The following is a 20,489-nucleotide window of genomic DNA, read 5'->3' as shown; positions in this document are numbered from 1 at the left end:
GGTGGAGATTATTCTCTCGTAATCTCCCCCCGCAAATCCCCCTGTTATATCATGGAATGGCCACTGATATGTGCACGGCCCATCATTCATTAATGAAGGGAAGCTGCACGCAGACATCACAAGCAGAGGCTCGGGACTGATGCTTGTTGGGGAACAGTGGCAGCGCTGTCATCCCCTTGCATTATGGATAGAGTTCCTGCGCGGAGCTCACAAAGCCCATTCAGTCGTCCTTACTGCCAGTTCAATCTTTCACGACGTCCCTCCCTGTTCAGACTATCAGGTAGCAACATCTGTGATACCTGCAGGCTCCAAAAACACCTAAAAGAGTCCAAATATGAACAGCGATTGTGGAAGCAAACCCAGAATGCACGGCCCATTGTCCAAGAGCTTCAGCTTCCTCCTTTGCCCGATCACTGCAGCTTGTTATCAGTTGAAGATGGGGTGCACATTAAAGTTTCACACAGACTTAATCAGTAAGGTGAGCCTGACACTCCTTTCTGGATATGAGTTTTTAGTGACAATGAAGCGAGGGCATCAATTATTCAAGTGCCAAGCAGACAAGCAGGCTGTGTCCATCCCAAAAGGTTGATCCACACACACGTATGGAACAGGATAAAAATATTTAAATATAAAAGTAGAGTATGGTTAAGCTGGCTTAATTTATATCTTCTTATAATCATTCTTTGTTGGTCACCCAATGCTGAATTCTAACATTTCAAGGGAACTTCTGCTACTGCTACTACTATTGCACTGCACTAGTGAATTCAGCCTTTAACATTTTAATAGTGCAAAACTATAGAGCTCAGATGAAGTAATTCCTTCACCAAGGCCCAATATTCCCCTTGTGAAACCACATTTAAATTAATTAAATCTGTTTTTTTATCTGGATTCTCGCCCACACTGCATCCTTCCACCATGATTCGCAGTTATTTGTCCAATTGCTTTTGCGTAATCTTAATAATAACCAACAAAAGGATCATAATCACACTCTTACGGGAAGATGATCTATCTAAAATATATCTACTACTTCTGTTTATCATGGCATGGCCACTCCTCCCAGGTGTTTGATTTTGAAAGTACTTTATTTATCATATTACATAGATTTGCCCAACTTCCTGACACTACACAACAGAAAACGATGATCGTCAGACCTTACGTCTAAATCGCTGTCACATCCCTGGCCTCTGTCAGCCGTGGATTCCCAGAGAGGAACAGTCTCTTTTTATTTCCTCTTTCACCCCCTCTGCCCTTGAGTGCAGGTAATCTGCTTGTCACATTATCTTTTACCCCTGTCCCACGGCAGCAGATCCAGCAGTGTCGACCTGTTGTCTCACATTTCCTTCCTGTTTATCTCTCCTGACCCACAGGGGTCACGGCTCCATTGTGTGCCCGGTGGCTTGTGTTACCTACTGGCTTCCCCAACCTTGTTCCGCTTGCAGCCGTGCAGCCCAGCCCTGGACTCCTGATAACAGCAGATATGAACACCATGACGTGATTAGCATTGTTTCTGTCTGTACGTCCAGTGTGTGTGTGTGTGTGTGTGTGGGTGTGTGTGTGTGTGTGTGTGTGTGTGACCAGGTAATGTAATGTAAAGCCATGTCCTCCTATATTAATTCAGCTCTGATTGTTAAGCTTTTTTTGGGTCCAACTTAGGAAATGAATAGAGTAAAATCACTCCTATGCTTAGCTGGACATAATTAAACTGCAATTAATGCACCACTCTAACATTGTCAAACTCATGCTGGACAGAATCACAATCAACAGAACCAGAGATCTCATGGTAATCTTTTCTTTTTTTATGGGTTTTTATGTCCAGCCGTCATTGAACGCCATATCTGAGGAATGCATTGTGGGAATATCTTTACCTTAGTCACAGATATTAACTTGGACTCATCAATGCACTCATTACATCTCGGTGGTCAAGGTCACAAGCTGACCTCACAAAAACCTTTTTTTCCATTACCTAAGAGCTGATGCACACAAACAATTATTACAAATGTTTAGACAAATGTCTGGTTGGATAAAATGATGGAGTGATGATATTTGTTATCCAGGAAGGTCAAAATACGTCATAGTGTTATGTCCATTATTTACCATTATCAGAGAAGATGTCCGCATATTTCCTGCTGCTTGACATGTAGGCGGAGTTGAAACAACCTGGAGGTGTTTCCTTTTCATCCCCAAGCGACAACATCATCACGGCGCTTCGTCTGAATCAAGCAGCATCAGGTATGACGACACATCCTACATGTGTGACCACGGACTCGTGCTAATACAAGGGTATGCCCCACAGGTCTGAGTAGCAGGTGTGTGCTTTAATAGTCAGGTTGTCCCTATAATATACAGGTAATTGAAATGTCACTGAGGTGGAAGCTCTGAAAAAATTGGTACTCTGTATTCCGGCGCGTCTGGTGGGTGGGTGACGAGTGAGGTGGTTGTTAATTTAAATCCCATGAATCCTGTAAGTGCAGAGAGTGAAACAGTTGTGCGCTATTTAAATTCTCTTAGAGGCGGAAAGAAGAGTTGGTCCGACTTCTGTTTGTACGATTCTTCCTTACTGTAAAAGCAAAGGGACCAGAGTCTGACTATCATCGTACAGTGTGATTCATCTCGAAGTGACATTTTTGAAGTGAAGTGGGAAGAATTGATCAATGTCATTTCTCTTAATGAGACCATGATTCAAATCTTGTGTAGTACATCAATGCTTCCAAAACCCCAGGGAGTGAAAAATTGGTGAAAAACAAACCCAATCTCACATGAAACTCAAAATCATAGAAAATAATGAGACAAAAAAAAGCAAATGATGTCACAGGACGTAGCTGGATTGTATCCAGTCCTCTCCGGACCACTGCATCGCACCGGGGGACTTTAAGGCCCACGTTCCAAAACTCAACAGTATGGTGAAGAGAAAAGAGACTCACACTCTCAAGAGGGGGCAGGTAATGGACTACTGGTATCAAGGAGAACTGGTGTGTAAGGTTAGCGCTCCCAGCTATAGCATTCTGCAGAGTGTGCAGTCCCTGCTGTACATCACACACATACACATGAGCACAATCTGAATCTTATGCATATATTAACACAAACATGCTGATCTCTGTGTATTTTCGTGCACATGTCGGATCACGTGTTTGCATGGATGTCTCTGTTCGATTGCATTTTTGATTTTGCAAATGCAAAAATGCGTGTGTGTTTGTGTGTGCAGATCTGCTTGTGTGTGTGAGTGGGCTCGTGTGTGTGTGTGAGACAGAGAGAGCATCACCAGGGTTCAGCCGGGTTTATTTACAAAGCTGAGTTCATGTGTCACTCGATCCAGTCGCAGTGAAACTCAGGTGGTCATCAAGGTCACCTCCTCTGCTCTCTCCATATGACTCTTTAAACACAGACACACACACACATACACACACACACACACACACACACACACACACACACACACACACACACACACACACACAAACACACACACACATAAAGCCTGTGTTTTCAGGACATTTGTTGAGGACATTGATAATAAGTCTTATTAACCGCTGTGATGAGTAAGTGGAGATTCAAGAACACTTTGGAACTATGAGGGTTATTGTGTGTCTGTATGTGTGTCTGTGCATGCTTGTTTTGCTGGATCATTCTGGATTTCCAAGGGTTTGCATCATCATTTTCTACATATAAATCATTTCAATGCGCTTTATTAAAAAGGTTTTGATGAAAATAACTAGTTTTAAGGTTCTGATCTTATCATGCTCCACTGTATCCTCCAAATGATATGTAAGTTAAGACATCCATCCATCCACTATCTGAACCACTTATTCTTTTGCGGTCTTTGGAACAAATCCCAGCTGACAGTGGGCAAAACAAACAAACCATGTAGAAACATACAGATGTAAACATAGAGAGAAGACAAAGAGTGACAAGGAACTTGGAATTTTATTCTTTTATTTTCTCAGTATTTTGGTAAATTGTACATTTATCTGGCTAATGATCAGTCCGAAACATGGAAAACTAAAGACGCGATGAGAATGTGGATGTGTGAAGACCGGAGCGAGTCGTTCAAAAAGATAAATAAAGGAAAAATATCTAGACACGGTTGACTAAAAGTAAGAGAGCCCCTGAAGCAGTGGAGTGGGGAAGGGGGCGGGACTGGGGTCAGATAAAGTCGGGGGGTGGAGTCCAGCTGTTTAGGACAAGACCATGGCCTGGAACTCTGTGGAGAAAAGAAACAGCATTGAGAAGATGTGACACTGGTTTGTAACAATGTTGATATGAAGCTATAAGAGAGTTTGCATTGTGAAAATTCTTATTGTAATTCTCATGTGATCATTTACATCATTATTTTAATCAAGTCTAAAATCAATGTTGGTCTTTAGGAACATTGCAAATCTTAATGATACAAACTTGTTAGTGTACTATGTGTGGATCCACTCACCTTCTGCTCCAATCCGGCCATCGCTGTCGTCATCGGCAGCGCACAGGAAGTCCTTGGTCTCCGTGTCCGTCAGAACTCGAGCCCCAGGAGAAAACCTCTGGAGAAAAAACCTGGCAGACACAGAGACCGGGACAAATACCAAAGTTAGAGATTCTCCACAGGGAAACCCGGCAGTCACCAACAGGGCACCAATCAGGATCTGTGGGCTCAGATCAGTCAGGTTGCAGGTTGAATGTTGCAGGAAGGAGCACGAGCAGGTGTGTCATTAAGTGTTGGATGTGAACATGTTCTACAAAGTGAACACTGTGCTGATGACATATTATCACAAAGTGGAATAAAGAACAGGTCCCACCGAGATTTGAACTCGGATCGCTGGATTCAGAGTCCAGAGTGCTAACCATTACACCATGGCACCTTCATATCTGACCCTAGACCACCACGTCAATTCATTGAAATGTTTAGCGTGACCATAAGCACCACTGGAAAAATAAAAATCTGTCCCTGAATCTCTAAATTTTCTTTAATTTAATATCATGAAAACGGAATGGAGGTTTGAATATCCTGATGAAAGACTTTTGAGTCTGATCTCCTCAGCGTGGCAAAAATAAACCTCTGAAACCGTTAAAAGTCCTCATGGGAAGAGCTCACAAGTCTGTAGTGTGTGAACTGCCCCGCTCACTCACTTGAGCTCATTCTCCTCAATGAAGCCGCTGGCGTCGTTGTCCAGGATCCCAAAAACCTTCTTCACATCCTGGGGGCTCTTCCTGGTGAGGCCACACAGCTGGAAAAACTTCCTGGGAGTGAAGGAGTCTGGTGCTGGGGGAGAGATGGAAGCCAGAGTCAGGGATATCATCAGGTTTGACTAAAATGCTCCCCCTCAGGTCAGTAGTCAGACTGATATGGGAGAGTTTTGTTTCTCTAAAGTAGAATGGAAGCAAAGTCGCTGCATCTGCAAATCCTTAAACAAGTGATGTCAGTTTAAATTGCGGAGACAAGATGACACACGGCCGATAAGGTGTTATTAAATGTGAGGCACGAAAAGCTCAGAGGCACAGAGCTTGTCCTGAATGTTGAGTTTTTAAATTGAGCCTATTGTCTTTGACCTCTGGTGATAAGGATGGAATCTTCAATTTATTTATGGCTGGTGCCAATTTCTGCACATGAAATCCCCTGCGCCCTGCACACAAGCCAATATGCATCTATGTACCTTATAATAGCAACAGCAGACAATCTTATACGGGGGCAGTCATATTGTCTGGTGAGTGCACCGGGGCTCCAGTGGCAATACTGTACAAAATCAAATGAAGAGAGCAATAATGATATTGGAGGAAGACGATACCTTGGCAGTCCTTGATAGCACTGTCGATGGCATCAGCGGAAAGGATAGATGAGAGCGCCATTGTATTCCTGTAGGAGGAACAACGGTGGTGAATTATTAACACATTTAGTCGGGGAACAAGAGCAAAACCCTCTAGCTGGACACTTGTGGGCAGCAAAAATGTGTCCAAGTGACCAAATGTAGATGCTGAAAGGTCAGTGGGTGCAGGGAGCGGCCAGAGGAGCAGCAAACTGACATAGTGACATTAACTCCTCGAATCTCCATGGGTTCTTATGAGTCAGTAAAAGTTAAACTCTGATATACGTCTCCCCTTTTACACACAAGACAATCCCACCTGTCATCTAAGCATGCAGCCCACATACAGCAGCTCTGAACATAAAACAGTTACACAATCCCAGCTGGGACACCTTTGTAAAGCTAAACTAAACAAAAAGGAAACATAAAACATAGTCACTGTCTGTCCAATGCGACCAGCAGCAGCAGGAGGAGCGGCAGCAACTTACCGTGTCAGGTGGGGATGTCGCCCGGTCGGTGATCCAGCTGGAGAGGTAAGGCTATGTGGTGACTGCTGTCCGTCAAGGCGGATTTATATAGGTCTGATTGCAGCGACAAAGGGGGATTGCTTGAGTTACCTGTCCGTGGATCAAGTTCTAGCCGCCCGCCCCCGATCCAATTTCCCAGCTAACTAATTAACCTTTACTATTTATAACGCCCAGGAGCAGTAAGAGGAGCGGACCGTGGACATCTGGAACGCCCTTGTAAATAGCAAATTAAGTTTAAAACGGCGCATTCCTCTCCACCCGCCCCCTTCCACCACTCCCCCACCCCCCAACCCCCCCCCTGTCGTCCCGCCACCACTCCTCCCCTCACCTTTAGGATACAGTACAGTTATTGCAGGGAGGCTGTAATGTAACTTCACCCTCTCTCTCTCTCTCTCTCTCTCTCTCTCTCTCTCTCTCTCTCTCTCGCTCTCCTTTCCTCCCTCTTTTGCTGTCTCTGCACCCCCCCCCCCCTTCATGCAGGTATCCTCTTTCAGCCAACAATGCCTGTGACACGCTCATGTGATGCTCCTTGAAAATGAGCCCTCGTCACTGCCTTTGAGGTGAGAAGTAGCAGGTTCTGCTCCCGGCCTATGGGCCTCGGTACATTTCATGTCTTCCCACATCTGTGCGTCTTGAGGTGCCAAGAGTTTGACGCATTGATCCAACACATTGGGGTCAGTAGATCCGTGATGTTACCTCAAATACACATCAGAGCTGCTCATCCCTGAATGTTGCTGATGTTTTATAACCTTCTCATTGTCTCACGGTGACAGGGGGGGGGTGGGCAGCCTCGCGGAATTGCTTTGTCAACTGTGCTGATGAGGAGACCCGAGATCACCCTCTGCTGTCTGCGTCCGGTGGTGATGATGATGATGCATAACGCACAGTGTCCCAGGTATGAGCTGTTTGAACAGAAGTACGGGAGGCAGGGGTCACATGTGGGGTTCGATCATTTGTCCCATTTCGTCGCTGTGTTTCTTTAAAGAGGCCGCAGAGCTGCCATCTCTCCAGGTGTCTAGGAGCAAAAAATATAAATTCAGGGTGTCTTTTACCAAGGGCAACTGAGGCCCCCAGCGAGCCTGAGTCACAGAGAACTTCAGGGGTCATTAGGCACATCCCTGGGAGAGGGCTCGCTGCAGTGGTGCACGTGAAAAAGGTTTGTTCTCTACTGGGTGATGTAAGGTTTGAATGTTGCAGGAAGGAGCAAGAGCAGTAATATCATTAAGTGTCAGATGTGAACATTTTCTGCAAAGTGATGAAATATTACCACAACAAAGATGAATAAGGAACAGGTCCCACCGAGATTTGAACTCGGATCGCTGGATTCAGAGTCCAGAGTGCTAACCATTACACCATGGCACCTTCATATCTGACCCCAGATAACCATCAATCTTTTTAAAAATGATCTCTAACGTTCATTCGCAATACCGCGACCTGTTTCCTCACTTTAGAAGTCACCAGCTTAAAGCGCGAGGGGACCAGGGACTCATGTCACCGCCGCTCTCTCGCACGCGTCAGCTGGCGGCAGTCAGTGACGGTTCGTGTCACGACACGTGCGTAAAGATCCTCCTACACGTCATTCAAAGGCCTGAAAACAATCGATCGAGATGCGTTTAGGAGCGGGTTGGTCCACGGAAATAACCAACGTTTGTTTCATTTAAGCCTGAATAAAAATGTGTGGAGAAATCGTTAAATCATCAGTTTTAAAACTTTTACAATGTAAGAATTAGGGATAGTGCTTTGGGCATGGCTTTTACGCACTGGGTGTCGATCCCTTTGCCAGATTACAGGCGTCCTTCATTATTGAATAAAAGGTTGTATCTCCGGTGGTTTGTCTTTGTCAGCCTTTCCTGAACCTAATCCCGGTGCCAACTTGTTAATGGGGCCCCTCAACAAGTGATGGGTGATCGTCCTCTGCGAGATTCTGGTGCGGGTGGACTCTTGAAGAGAAACTCTATCATCTGCTCCCGACTGTGTGTGAAGAAGAGACTGAGGACACCGGATCGAGGGCAGTGGTGCGAGTCTACCCACACCCGCTGCATGATGTCATGTTGGCATGTTGATACCTCGTGGACTATACTGTTACAGGGCAATAACTTATTCATTTACATTTGCTAATGCCCTGTTCGAGCCTCGTTCATCCACATGGAGAGGGGTTCAGAGGAGGACAAGAGGAGGACCTGGACTGACATATATTGTACGGCTCGTTTTCTCTGCACAGCATTGGAACACCTAAGATGTTCAGTTACCTTTAATTAAATTGAAGATCTTGTTTTTGTTTTCTGGTTAAATTTGGTGGCCTGCGATCACCCACTGAACAACTGCAGTTTAAATTTATATAGCTGCAAATCCTTATTATTATCTTATTCTTTTAATCCACAAACATCCACAATGAACCCAAACTACCTGAAGCGAGGGATTCGAATTATATCTAAACTGTTGCTGTTTTATTGACTTGATGATTTACTTGACGTCTCCTGTGAGTGTCTGTTCATCTGGTGTTCATGGATGTGACGCCATCTAGTGGCTGCAGGGTGGAGCTGCATGACAGAACCTGCATGTGAGCTGCATGTGAGCTGCATGTGAGCTGCGAGTGTGTGTGTTTGTGTGCGTGTGTGTGTGTGTGTTTGTGTGTGTGCGAGTGTGTGTGTGTGACGTGCCAAGGCCCACCAATGCTTTATTTCTCTTCATCCATTGTTCCTTAGCCTTGGCACACATTAAGTTTCATGGCAAACAAGCACAATGAAATAGAAGTCTGTCATTCGGAATGTGTCAGATTAGGATTTTGTGTAAATTAAAAAGAGACACAGATCATGTAGGAAGGATAAGCATCCCCAAAAACCGTGCAAAAGGAATATTCACTCTCTTTTTTTATTATACAGTTCGTTCCTGGAAAGTGCATCATAGATTTTACAGTAAGCAAAATTCATATTTAAGACATGAACACAACCGAGCAACATTCACAAACATCAGTTTTGGACAGTGTGTTGGGTAGAGGAGGAAACGTCTCTGGAGCAAATGTATAAAAGTCATTTATATTCAGATGAACAAGGGGGGAGGTCGATGTGGGCTTTGTTGTTCCATCAGAGCTGGTGTTGTTGGTGGGTTGCACAGTTTATGCATTAACCATGACAACGAACTCTGCAGGGGGGAGGGGGGGGGTGGAATGCAAGAGGAGAGACGATCAGTTGATGGCAGCTCAGAGATGCAACTGAGAAATGTCTGAAGAAGTTCTGTAGAGTGAGGGAGCACTTACCATCATCACCGATCTTGCCATCATTGTCGGTGTCGCCGGCCTTCAGGAAAGCCTTGGTCTCTGCATCGGTGAGAGCGCGTGCACTTGCCTGGAAGTTCTGCAGGAACAGCCTGAGGACACACAGAGGAGGCGACGCCATCACTTCACTTATTCATATAAATACCACAGACACACGGCAAACATCTTGATCAAGAAGATAGCTGCCATCAGTCGTTATCGATTGTTATCACCATAAATGCCGCATTATGATTTCGGACTGATTTCTGCTCCTGGCTAAAGGCTGCGGTTTTAAACTCTTCAATGTTTTACATATCAGAGGTAGATCAATTATGTGTAATGCAATTATACAATGCATAAGCAACATATCCACATCTATTGGACTTTCATCAGATTGCTATTGATGAAAACTATATTGCAGTAATTACTGATATTGTTTTATTGCCCAGCCAATGGACAATGAGGCCGATGTTATCTTCTAGACAGAAAAAGTAATGTATAATAATAATAATAATAATAATAATAATAATAATAATAATAATAATAATAATAATAATAATAATAGAATCTCCTCTGCTAGTTGTCAAAAGAGTGAAAAATAGAAAGTCCTTGTAAAACAGGCTGCTGGCTAAAGATAGTTTGCCCCTGTGATCCCCACCACTACATTCCCACAGTCCACATAGGCTGCATGGTTAGAACAATACTGCAGTTCCTGATACTCACTGGACTTAAAGACACAGGCACACATCACTGTTGATTGAAATAGCACAATATGCGACAATGCCATTTGTGTGATTTGGTGCTATATGTTTAGAGGGGGGTCGTGTGTGTGTGAGTGTGTGTGTTTGTGTGTGTGTGTGTGTGTCTTACTTCAGCTCGTCTTCCTCAATGAAAGCGCTCTTGTCCTGGTCAATGACATAGAAAGCCTTCTTTATGTCTGCAGCGCTCTTGCCAGCCAGACCACAGGTGGTGAAGAACTTCTTGTGGCAGAACGTGCCAGCGTCTGAAATCAACACAGGTTGTCACAGAGTAAAAAAAAAAATATAGAGTAGCTGTTAGTGCTTAGAACAGATGAGCCCATAGACCACTACTCAGGGATTATGTAGTTGTCACCTTTGCACTCCGCCAGGGCTGCAGCGATTTTAGCATCTTCCAGTATGTTTTTGAAGGCCATTTTGATCTGCAGGAATGAAACACCAGGCATGATGATATTTTTGATCATATAGGATATATTGCCAGGAAGCCATCTTTTACCATATCATATATTGTTGATGATCTAGATGTGGCTCACACCCACATCTCTTTAAAATACTAAGAGCCTAAATTTAAATCTGTTAGACACCAAAAATCTATCCCAATTATCATTGGAGCAATGACAGAAAAACATAACCAATAAATTATTTAAATTTGTATTAAATAAAAAGATTCAGTCCACTTCTTTCTGAATGACACGTTAACATAATGCGTTTCCGAATCCCCTGTACGAGACTGAGATAGTCAGCTGTGAGCTTCCTCCTGCTGCGCTACAGATGCTCAGAGGTCAAACCAGTAATCCAGTTGTTCTTCTCCTCGCAATAAAAAATAAAAAAATTAGAAAAGACAAGAAAAATGTAAAAAAAAAAAGGCGTTTCTTTCTTTAAATGCTTTGGTGCCAATATCCTGATCTAACTTTAACTGTTAAAAATCATTCAAGTTTTCTCTAAAGGTGGAAAGCCAGATGCTGAGGCTTTGTCCGATCCCACGATTGTGTTTTTTCCCCCTTTTGTCCATTTTCATTCAAACTCACCTCTGTTGTCTTTGCTTTGCAGAGTACAGATGAGACAGACAGACTCGAGTCGACTGCAGTGATCTTTCCGGTGCTCCCGGTGACCTTTTTATAGTTTCACCCCATCCAAATCCGAGGCATAAGACAACTGACACCACTGGGGAAGGGGGGTGGCAAACATGTGTCCTGAAGTGAGCTGTCTATTTTAGGTTTCACAAATGAAGACGCTTAAAAGGTGCGTTTGAAGAAGTCTTTAATATGTCCCGCTGCTAAGAATAGGCCCGTACACTGCTGAGGAGGGCGAGTTGCAAGTGCTGCATGCAACATATAGTTATATTCAAGAAGCTGGATACTGATGCATGCTTTAGAACTGGTGTAAGTGGCTCCTATGTTTTTTTTTTTTCCAGCTTTTTGGTGATTGGAAGGCACTGGCTATTTTATCCATGACTTTAATTTAAGTTTACTTAGTGTGTTTAGATATGATTTGCCAATTTGTGTTCAATATCTAATATGAAATAGGCAAAAGTAGAGGATTTAGCCTTTTAGACTATTTAGAATATTATATGTTGTGAAATTATGGCTGTGTTAATAATTGTTTTTAAAATCAAGTTATTGTCAAGCTGTATTTTTCATGCAGATTGGTTGAATTGATATTGTTCTGGGAACACTTCTTCATTCAGGATACGTATTGCACAATGCAGCTCTTTGTAATCTCGTTTAAAGGCTTAAATGTTTGTCTGTGCAGCTCAAATTGAAATGCTGAGCGAGCAGCTTTGGCCTGTAGGTGGCAGCACTGGTCTGACAGTAGACAGCTGTCATTGAGTGTCTTGGTTGAGAGTTTAAACTGCTGACCTGCACTTTCAGGTCAGCAGTCTTAAGTGTAGCAGGACTTTTCCACCGAGGACAGTTCAGCATGTCACAGTCGTAAAAATGAATGAAATAACTTTGTATAGAGCAAACCCAGTGTTAATTTGATCAGGAGCAGCAGACCTATTTGTCAGATGAGCCGTTTTGCTGAAGATTAAATGTATTTCTACAATTGAAAATGTGGCACAGTCAAAATGCAATTCTTTGCTGAGAAGCACTAAAGATGTGCATCTTGGCAGTAACCTGCTAAAAGGTCTTGCTGATGCAACGATGGCTGTTAATAGCCCTCCTGTTGCCACCGCACATCATCTAATTGACTACGCAGCAGTTGGTGGAGAAAAAGACCTTGGAGCAGCACACCTAATTACACTGTGTGTGACAGCTATCCATTGCAAACCTCCCTGGGTCCAGGAAGTATCCCAGCAAAGCCCCCAGGGCCACCCCCCAGCCCCTGCTGTGTTTGCCGGGCCCTGGCCTGAGTCCAGCCCCACTCTCCCTCTCATTAACTAATTATCAAAACAAGTGTCTGGCAGGTCACTTCAACCGTCTCTCAGCACCTCCCGAGCATTCAGAGGCCCTGGCAGGTGGAAACTCGTTTAGCGCCGCCTCACCCTCAGCCCTCTGTGTTGACATGCAGTAGCTGCAGCTATGTGAAACCAGTGGCTTGTAGAATGCAAGACAAGATGACCGATTCAAAGAAGACTGACCTGAACAGGATGACTTTTACACCAAAAGAGTTTTTATTCCTGGTTTGTCACTCATCCTCAGATCTGCAGATGGCGTTGTACAGTTTGCACAAGTCAATTTTCAGAACATTTAACACACCTGAATAACATTAACAGTATGTGTTCCATGTTGAGATATATTCTGCAGGCAACTCATAAATAAGATATAAAAAATATTCTTTCAGCTGATGATTACTGAATCTTGCAAGGTGTTTGCAGTTCCGTGAAAGGAGGTGGATCTTGGTCAATGGAAATTCTTATGCCTTGACAAGGGCAGCGAACTCTGTGAAAGTAGAATAAAATTGCCATTAGAAGAGAACAAAATGATTTCAGATATTTGCAGTGTGTCATGAGGTTGGTGTGATGGAGTCTGATTGGATCCACACTCTGGACCAATGGTTTGTGTGTGTGCAGATATGGAGAGAATGTGAGTTGTTGTTAAGAGTGAGGCTGCAGGCGTCAGGGCGTATATATGTCATGTCTTTGTAGGAGTGTACACGATGCTCTGCAGGGAACTCTTACCATCAACTCCGATCTTGCCGTCATTATCACTGTCACCAGCGGCGAGGAAGGCTGCGGTCTCCTTGTCGGTGAGTGCTCTGGCACCTGCGGAGAAGTTCTGCAGGAACAGCCTGACAAGTGGACAGAGAAGAAGTTCAAATTGAAGCACAGTTCAGCCTGTATTGATTGATTCTGATTGATATTGATAACAACTCAAATACAATGTTTCTAAAAGCCTGTCCCCTTGGTTTGAAATGTGGGCTTTAATTTGACATTTAAAGTTTCTTTCGTGCTGTCAATGTTTTATGGGCCCTAAAATTATAGCCAACATAAGTTAGGTGAAATGAAAACATCCCCCCACTGGTTTTTACCTATTGATTTAGACCTAACAATACAGTAATACTATATTTTGGGCCAATGAGTCTTGAGTGTCAGCTGTAATGTCTTACTTGAGCTCTTCCTCCTCAATGTAGCCACTGGCATCCTGGTCAATGACGCCGAAGGCAACCTTGATCTCATCAGCGCTCTTGCCGGCCAGGCCGCAGGCGCCGAAGAACGTCTTGTAGTTGAAGGAGTCAGCAGCTGGAACACACATTTGAAAACCATTAGAACTCAACAGGCTGCAGGAGCACGACACAGCCATTCAGTGCTGATGTAATATGATTACTGTGTAAAACTAATGTGACCAGATCAATTGAGTGAATATGAAGGTAGTGAGGCTCACCAGCGCAGCCGTCCAGAGCGGCCTTCACCTTTCCGGCATCGAGGTTAGCAGCAAGGGCCATTTTTTATTTTGATTCTGAGAGAGGGGAGAAGAAGACAGGATTAGTGTGAGCATCTCCAATCCTGCACAGTGGTCATATTTGTGTGTTACAAATATCCTGCCAAGCTGAAATACGGATTGCTGTGCATCAGGGAGATTCACACAGGCCTATACTCAGAGAGCCAGGGATACCTGGAGGTATTCAGACTTTATCCATGAAACAGTTAAAAGATTTAAGGCTGAGGGCTAACATCATCTTCACAAGAAAGGGCTAACATCATCTTCACAAGAAAATAAAGGTTCAGCTAATTTCATCATTGGAAAGCATCATTTCCAAAGCCCTATGTTTATTGCTTAAATCGCTTTAGTGAGCAGTGTTCGCCACGCAGCAGCAGCTCCACTCCTGCAGCTACTCTGCCCTCCGGATGTCTGATCACAGCAGCACAGCTCTGACTCTGTCTCTGCCAACGCGTTAAGCTGCTCTGGCACTAAATAGATGATGCTCCCACAGGCCAACTAACGGCAATGCGAATCACACAGCCGGGGAAACGCGATGATAATTCATCCGGTTAAGAGAAATAAAGAAAAATTGCGCGTTTATCATCCACAAGATCCTTTGAAACCAAATGGCCACAGTTGGCCTCCGTTTTTCTGCACTGTTTGGTTCGTCCTGTGGTCCGAGTGGAGCTTGCTGGTTCCATCTCTCTCAACGGGTTTATAGTCCATGTGGGGGAGCTCCTGGTCTGAATCCCTGTCCTCCCAGTGCAATCTGCCAGAGAAGACTGTGAAGCCTCTGCTGGGGACGCACAACTTCCCACTCACCTTTGAGCTGCGTTGAGGAGAGTGAAAACCAAGAGTGACTCGAGTGAATGCAAGACCCCGATCCCTCTCTCTTATATATCCACGAGCAACACCATTTACAGAGCTTTGCGTCTCAGTATCAGGTACCAAGATGCATGGGTTTCGAAAAAATGTGTCTACTGGTCTAGTCCTATTTTTAGGCGAACAAATGAGGATGGAGCTGCCATGTGCGCGGAGGCCTATAGCTATAGACGTGTGGAAACCCGAGCAGGCCCCGCTGCGCGCTCATTCCACGGGATACGTTGCACTCCAGTCATTGATTTATTTGTCGGGAATGGTTTTTTTTTTTATTGCTGCGAGTTTGATCTGAGTGAAGGCTATTAATGAAGGGAATGGGAAATGGGTGATAGTGCGAGTCACGTGTCCCAACATCTATTTTTGATTCAATGCCAGATTCTGTTTACAGGAAATAATTAATTCACTGGGTTAAATGTCCAGCATTTATATCAGTGTAGATATATGTGATCTGCTCATATACTCCTGTGCAAACACATTAACTTTAAATACTCTTTGTGTTATTCCTACGATATTGAGCTATGTTTCAGTATAGGGACAGTTGATTTCCTGTCTTTCCACATTTAATATATATACATGTCACTAAATGCATATATATAATATTTGATCTTTAATAATCATCATCAGCTTCATTTGATCATCTTCTCTTTGGTGTGTGTGTGCGTGTCGAATTTCAGATGGGGGGGGGGGGGGGGGTTAATGCAGTTAATCGTCTGCTTATTTCTCACATGGTTTTTCTTTCTTTTTTTTAATGAGTTGATTATAAACTTTCGGAGTCAGGCTTTCTATTCCTGAATCGGAGGGATGGGAGTTGCAACACCGCCCTGAGACGGTCTCAGCTGGTGGATATGTGCAGCCCTGTGTCATTAGTTTTCTATACATCACATTTCCATATGGTTCACCTGAACTGCGCTGGCAGCGCGTGGAGCTGCGGAGAGGAGACACGAACTCAGCGCCCTGCAGGGGACTGAGACTTCGGGGCCTACCCCGCCGCAGATCCCTGTCCTTAATAGGCAATGCACCAAACATGCATTCGACCATTTCCTGTGCGTGCGCGACCACGTGGACAAGTTAGCAATATGTTGACAACTCATTTTGCCCCGACGATCTAAACGATTCTCATTTCCACACGTTGATAACTGAACCGAGGATGGCAGAGTCCCCCCGCCCCCCTCAGTGACTGATAGATGGGTTTGTGTGGCCTATATGACCTCTTTATGAATTACGCCTCGTGGGACTGTTTCAAATTAAGTTTCTTGGAATCTTAATCCCAGAGACACTTCACACATGCGTCTGCTGTGTGAATGAAAAGTATTTCTCATAATTACTTGGGAATGTCTCGGCTCAATGTGCAGGAATTCGGAATCCGTCCAGCAGAAGGCAGTACTGGCCCTAACGCCGGAATTCCCTGGACCAACAAATATGCACGTGAAGTAGGTTCCTGTCAATCTAAAAGGCAACATTTCGCCTATTTTAAAGACGATTTTGTTAAAGATCTGTAAAATCTGGGTTTTGAATTGTCCCAATTGCAACAGTTTTTTGGGCAGATAAAATCTCTGAAGCTCTTTTCCTCCACATCAGTCTGTCCAGTCATCTTCCTCCAGATCCTTTAGATGGGTTGAGTTGTGTATGGCTGAGCAATTTCATGCACTTTGCTTTTTATTAATAAATGTAGCAACTGTAATCATCAGATGTCACTTTATTGAAGAACATCAAGAACCAGCTCTCTCTTATCGATATCGAGTGGTGGAATATCCCTAATAAATTACCATAATCTAGTCTTAACATCATAAATGTGCAGTAAATGATAAAGCTCAGACTTTATACTCAGGATTAATTGAAACTGAAAGTGTATATATCTTGTTACTATTGATTAAAATCCCACCACAAAGTTTCATCTTATCATCAAATAAGGGATGAAATGAGACCCTTCATACGTTCTGTATAATAATTACCAGAAGACAAGGATTTCACATCTAATAAATACATTTATTAATCCATTCCAGGTACCTGATTCACCAAATACACACACACACACACACAATTAAAATCCAGCTTTCGCTGTCTGTCCACCAAACATCTTAAACACACACGTCAACGAGGAGAGCAGCAGGCAGGGACAGAATATCTGAGGTTCTTCGCCACAAACCATCTGGAAAGTAGGGATTTTCCATTTTGAAAGACATCTGTTGTCACGTGTGTTCATTCTCTTTATTTCAGGAGGTCACAGAACTCTGAGGAGGTCAAAAGAAAGAGTGAATTTGTTTTCTGCAGGTAACATTTCATCGTTATGCAGCATCATGACTCAACAAACCCATAATATCTGCTCATTTGTTTGAGGGCACAGTTCTAAAGATTGTTCATATGGGCTTTTTAATCAACTGCAACTTCAGCACTAAGTGGTGGACAGCTCCCCTGTGCAAGTGTGTACTGCATCTTTTCCCCATGTGTCACCAGCACCCACCTTCCATCCCAATCTTTCCATCATCGTCCTTATCTCCTGCAGACATGAGGGACTTTGTCTCCACCACAGTCAGCTCCCTTGCCCCCGGAGAGAAATTCTGAAGGAACAGTCTGATGGTTGGAAAACAAAAAACAAAAAATCAGCAATAAGTTTAGACTTAAATCAACTTGGACCTTGTCTTTTCAGAGGGTGTTGCTCATCTTCCCTTTCAGGCCTTTCTGGGAGGTTGCAATCACCCTTTCTATCACTCACCAGTCCTCCCCCATGGATTACTCAATTCATTCATAGTGAAAATGCTGCTCCATTCAGGAAGGCCTAATCTTTGCTTGAGGGCCATAACAAACGAGTCACCCAGCAACCTTGCTCTAGCACGAGCAAACACACACACACACACACACACACACACACACACACACACACACACACACACACACACACACACACACACACACAAACACTCACACACACATCCATCCTTACTTGAGCTCCTCTTCTTCAATGTATCCGCTCATGTCTTGGTCGAGGACCGTAAACACTTTCTTTCCATCTGCCTCAGATGAGCCGGCGAGTCCCACTTGGGCAAAGAAGGACTTGAAGTTGAATGTGCCTGGAGCTAAATGGGAAAATAGAGAGAGAGAGAGAGAATGGGGGGGGGGGGGGGGGGGGGGAGAGAAAGGGAACAGGAGAGTCAGACAAGGGAGTGAGAGGTCAATCGCAGAATGACAAGAAAGCAAGAATGGCGAGGGGCTGAATAGAGATGTCACATTCACTCTTTCGCTCAGATGACTTCCAATGACATTTACCAATATAGACCCCGCAGCGCATCACTGTCTTACACCATTTCAGGCGTTGTCATTATGCCATTGAAACAGTCAAAGCACACTGAATATCGCCCGTGGCTCTAATACAAACCTCAATGTTAAAAGCCCTTTGCTTATAGAGCTGTTCAGAGTGGCAACTCTGATCTAGAATAAGTTACCTTCAAGTAACTGAAATGACTTGCTGAAGAAGACATCACTTGCATCGCATGAGATATTAAAAGAATTACACTCTGATTTGATAAAAGATTGAAATAAGGGAGGGTTGTCCTAAAAAAGGTTGTCCCAACTTTCATTAGAAACTTTAGTTTTCCACCCCTTTTTATCATAAGTTATAGAAATGCTACCTCCTTATATTGATACTTGACATTTTTTTTTCATATTTTGACATACAAAAAGTACAGATAACAAAAATACACCTGGAAAAGTTTAAATGTTACTTTGCCTAAAACGTTACGGGGTATTCTTGAATAAAGGGCATGTAAGCGCTGACATTTGATTTCCATTGGAACGGTTGAGCGATATCTGCCCTGTCATGCAGATATAATTGCTGGAGATAAATAATTAAGGGGTTTGGGATGTGAGAGCAGTATAATTCGTAGGATATGGTCTTCCCTGAGTGAACGCTCAGCATAAACACTTTGGTAACTGGGTGGTAACTCCCCTCCTGCCTCACGGCTGCCAGGTTACCTGCTGGCTCCCTGTGAACAACACATCATACAGCCGTCCCCTGTGGGAGAGGGTTTGATGCTGCCTGTGTCTCTCGCCACAATATGTGAGAGGATGTGCAGTAAATTCACTTATCGCATGGGATGTGTTCTTGTGTTAATAATCAGATGTGTGTAAACTGTGTGTGCCCCTGCGAGTGAGTGTGAGCTGCATGTCTGACTCACCTTGACAAGCCTGGACCGCAGCCCTGATGTCCTCCTCACTCAGCATCCCTGCAAATGCCATGGTCCTCTGTGAGTGCCTGAGGGATATGCACACACACACACATGGAGGAAATGCAAAGTGATGGTAAATGAAACTGGCACAGGTGTTTCCTGCTGTCAGGTAACAGTCTAAAGACAGTCGAAAACTTGTGGATAGGTTAAGCCTTATCATTCCTCTTGGCATAGTCTATCAGCACTGTCTGACACTGTGGAGCTGAGTTGTACCTCTAATCAATTGTGCTGCACCACATTCACAATAGGGTGCAGCCACACTAGCCGGGGATGAAAGAGTGCGGTCTGTTCTCAGTTGGAGCAATTAAGTTATTGTGGCATTGTTTAAAGCAGAGGGAAATTGACTTATGGTTAGAACTTGCTTAAGTCACTTAAAGGAGCAAATAAAAAGAGGAACGCACGTCTTATTTCCCCCTTACGTCCCCCTTCCTGCACTGAAAACTAATTGAGATGCTCCAATAGATACACACAGGACTTCAAAAGTAGGAGTGCACATGAATTTGCAGAAAAACTTGGTACTCACTGTGTTTTTGGACGAGGGTTCCGCGCTCTGAGTCTACGATCTCTGCCTTGTTTGCTTTGTGCCTCTTGCAGCTTCGTGATCCAGAGAACAAGAAGCAACCTGACGTATCTGTCCTCAAACCCAAGGAGATTCCCCCCACGCAACACAGGATGCCTCCTCCTCCTCCGCCTCCTCCTCCTCCTCCTGCTCCTCCTGCTCCTCCTTCATCATCAGTTAATCAGAGCAGATAATTTTCTTACTCATACTGTTGTTCACACTCGCAGGCATAAAAAGAATCATAATAGAAATTAAAACTGATAATCTAAAATAAATTTACTTTTATCCGTGGAAATTTTGATTGTGATATTTATCCTACCACTTATGTTTACTGCTACAACAGAAACCACCACTACTCATAATCCACGATGTTATTCATATTCAAATCTTAATTGTTATTATTCGTATTGGTGAGGAATAATAGCAGCATGCTCAGGTAATAGAAAACCCATTAACAGATCAGATGACTGTGGTAGTTATTGCTACTGTTCTAACTTTTAGAATTAATTGTGTCTAGTCAATTTAAAGAAACTGTGCAGACACATGAATACGCAACTGTATATGTAAACTATATATGATATGATATGATATTATATGAGACTTATAACCATTGCAACGTGTTAACAAACATAGGATTGCATTTATTGATTGTT

General features: G+C 43.7%; 3 protein-coding genes and 2 non-coding genes across 5 annotated transcripts; all 5 read right to left on the bottom strand.

The window, feature by feature from the left end:
* Positions 1-4,101: 4,101 nt before the first annotated feature.
* Positions 4,102-6,517, bottom strand: pvalb8 (parvalbumin 8). The gene is made up of 5 exons (XM_053444326.1): positions 6,263-6,517; positions 5,760-5,827; positions 5,104-5,236; positions 4,421-4,530; positions 4,102-4,198 (listed from the first exon to the last, which is right to left on the bottom strand). Exons 2-5 carry the CDS (start codon positions 5,818-5,820, stop codon positions 4,173-4,175), a joined length of 330 nt encoding a protein of 109 aa, XP_053300301.1. The 5' UTR covers positions 5,821-5,827; positions 6,263-6,517; the 3' UTR covers positions 4,102-4,172.
* Positions 4,764-4,835, bottom strand: trnaq-cug (transfer RNA glutamine (anticodon CUG)). Its single transcript has one exon. It is a non-coding gene; the product is annotated as a tRNA-Gln (tRNA).
* A 1,074-nt stretch (positions 6,518-7,591) lies between the features above and the next one.
* On the bottom strand, positions 7,592-7,663 carry trnaq-cug (transfer RNA glutamine (anticodon CUG)). The gene has a single exon. It is a non-coding gene; the product is annotated as a tRNA-Gln (tRNA).
* A 1,544-nt stretch (positions 7,664-9,207) lies between these two features.
* Positions 9,208-11,428, bottom strand: LOC128459214 (parvalbumin beta-2). Its single transcript, XM_053444325.1, has 5 exons — positions 11,341-11,428; positions 10,668-10,734; positions 10,425-10,557; positions 9,558-9,667; positions 9,208-9,442 (listed from the first exon to the last, which is right to left on the bottom strand). Exons 2-5 carry the CDS (start codon positions 10,726-10,728, stop codon positions 9,417-9,419), a joined length of 330 nt encoding a protein of 109 aa, XP_053300300.1. The 5' UTR covers positions 10,729-10,734; positions 11,341-11,428; the 3' UTR covers positions 9,208-9,416.
* Positions 11,429-13,168: 1,740 nt separating this feature from the next.
* LOC128458189 (parvalbumin beta) lies at positions 13,169-19,870 on the bottom strand. Its single transcript, XM_053442916.1, has 5 exons — positions 19,801-19,870; positions 19,227-19,303; positions 13,862-13,994; positions 13,434-13,543; positions 13,169-13,194 (listed from the first exon to the last, which is right to left on the bottom strand). The coding sequence occupies exons 2-5, from the start codon at positions 19,285-19,287 to the stop codon at positions 13,169-13,171; spliced, it is 330 nt and encodes a 109-aa protein (XP_053298891.1). The 5' UTR covers positions 19,288-19,303; positions 19,801-19,870.
* Between the last annotated feature and the right edge of the window lie 619 nt (positions 19,871-20,489).

Source organism: Pleuronectes platessa, chromosome 16 (genome assembly GCF_947347685.1).
Source record: "Pleuronectes platessa chromosome 16, fPlePla1.1, whole genome shotgun sequence".
Taxonomy (NCBI): domain Eukaryota; kingdom Metazoa; phylum Chordata; class Actinopteri; order Pleuronectiformes; family Pleuronectidae; genus Pleuronectes; species Pleuronectes platessa.
Note: the sequence above shows the minus strand (reverse complement) of the source record. Positions and strands in the feature narration are given on the sequence as shown.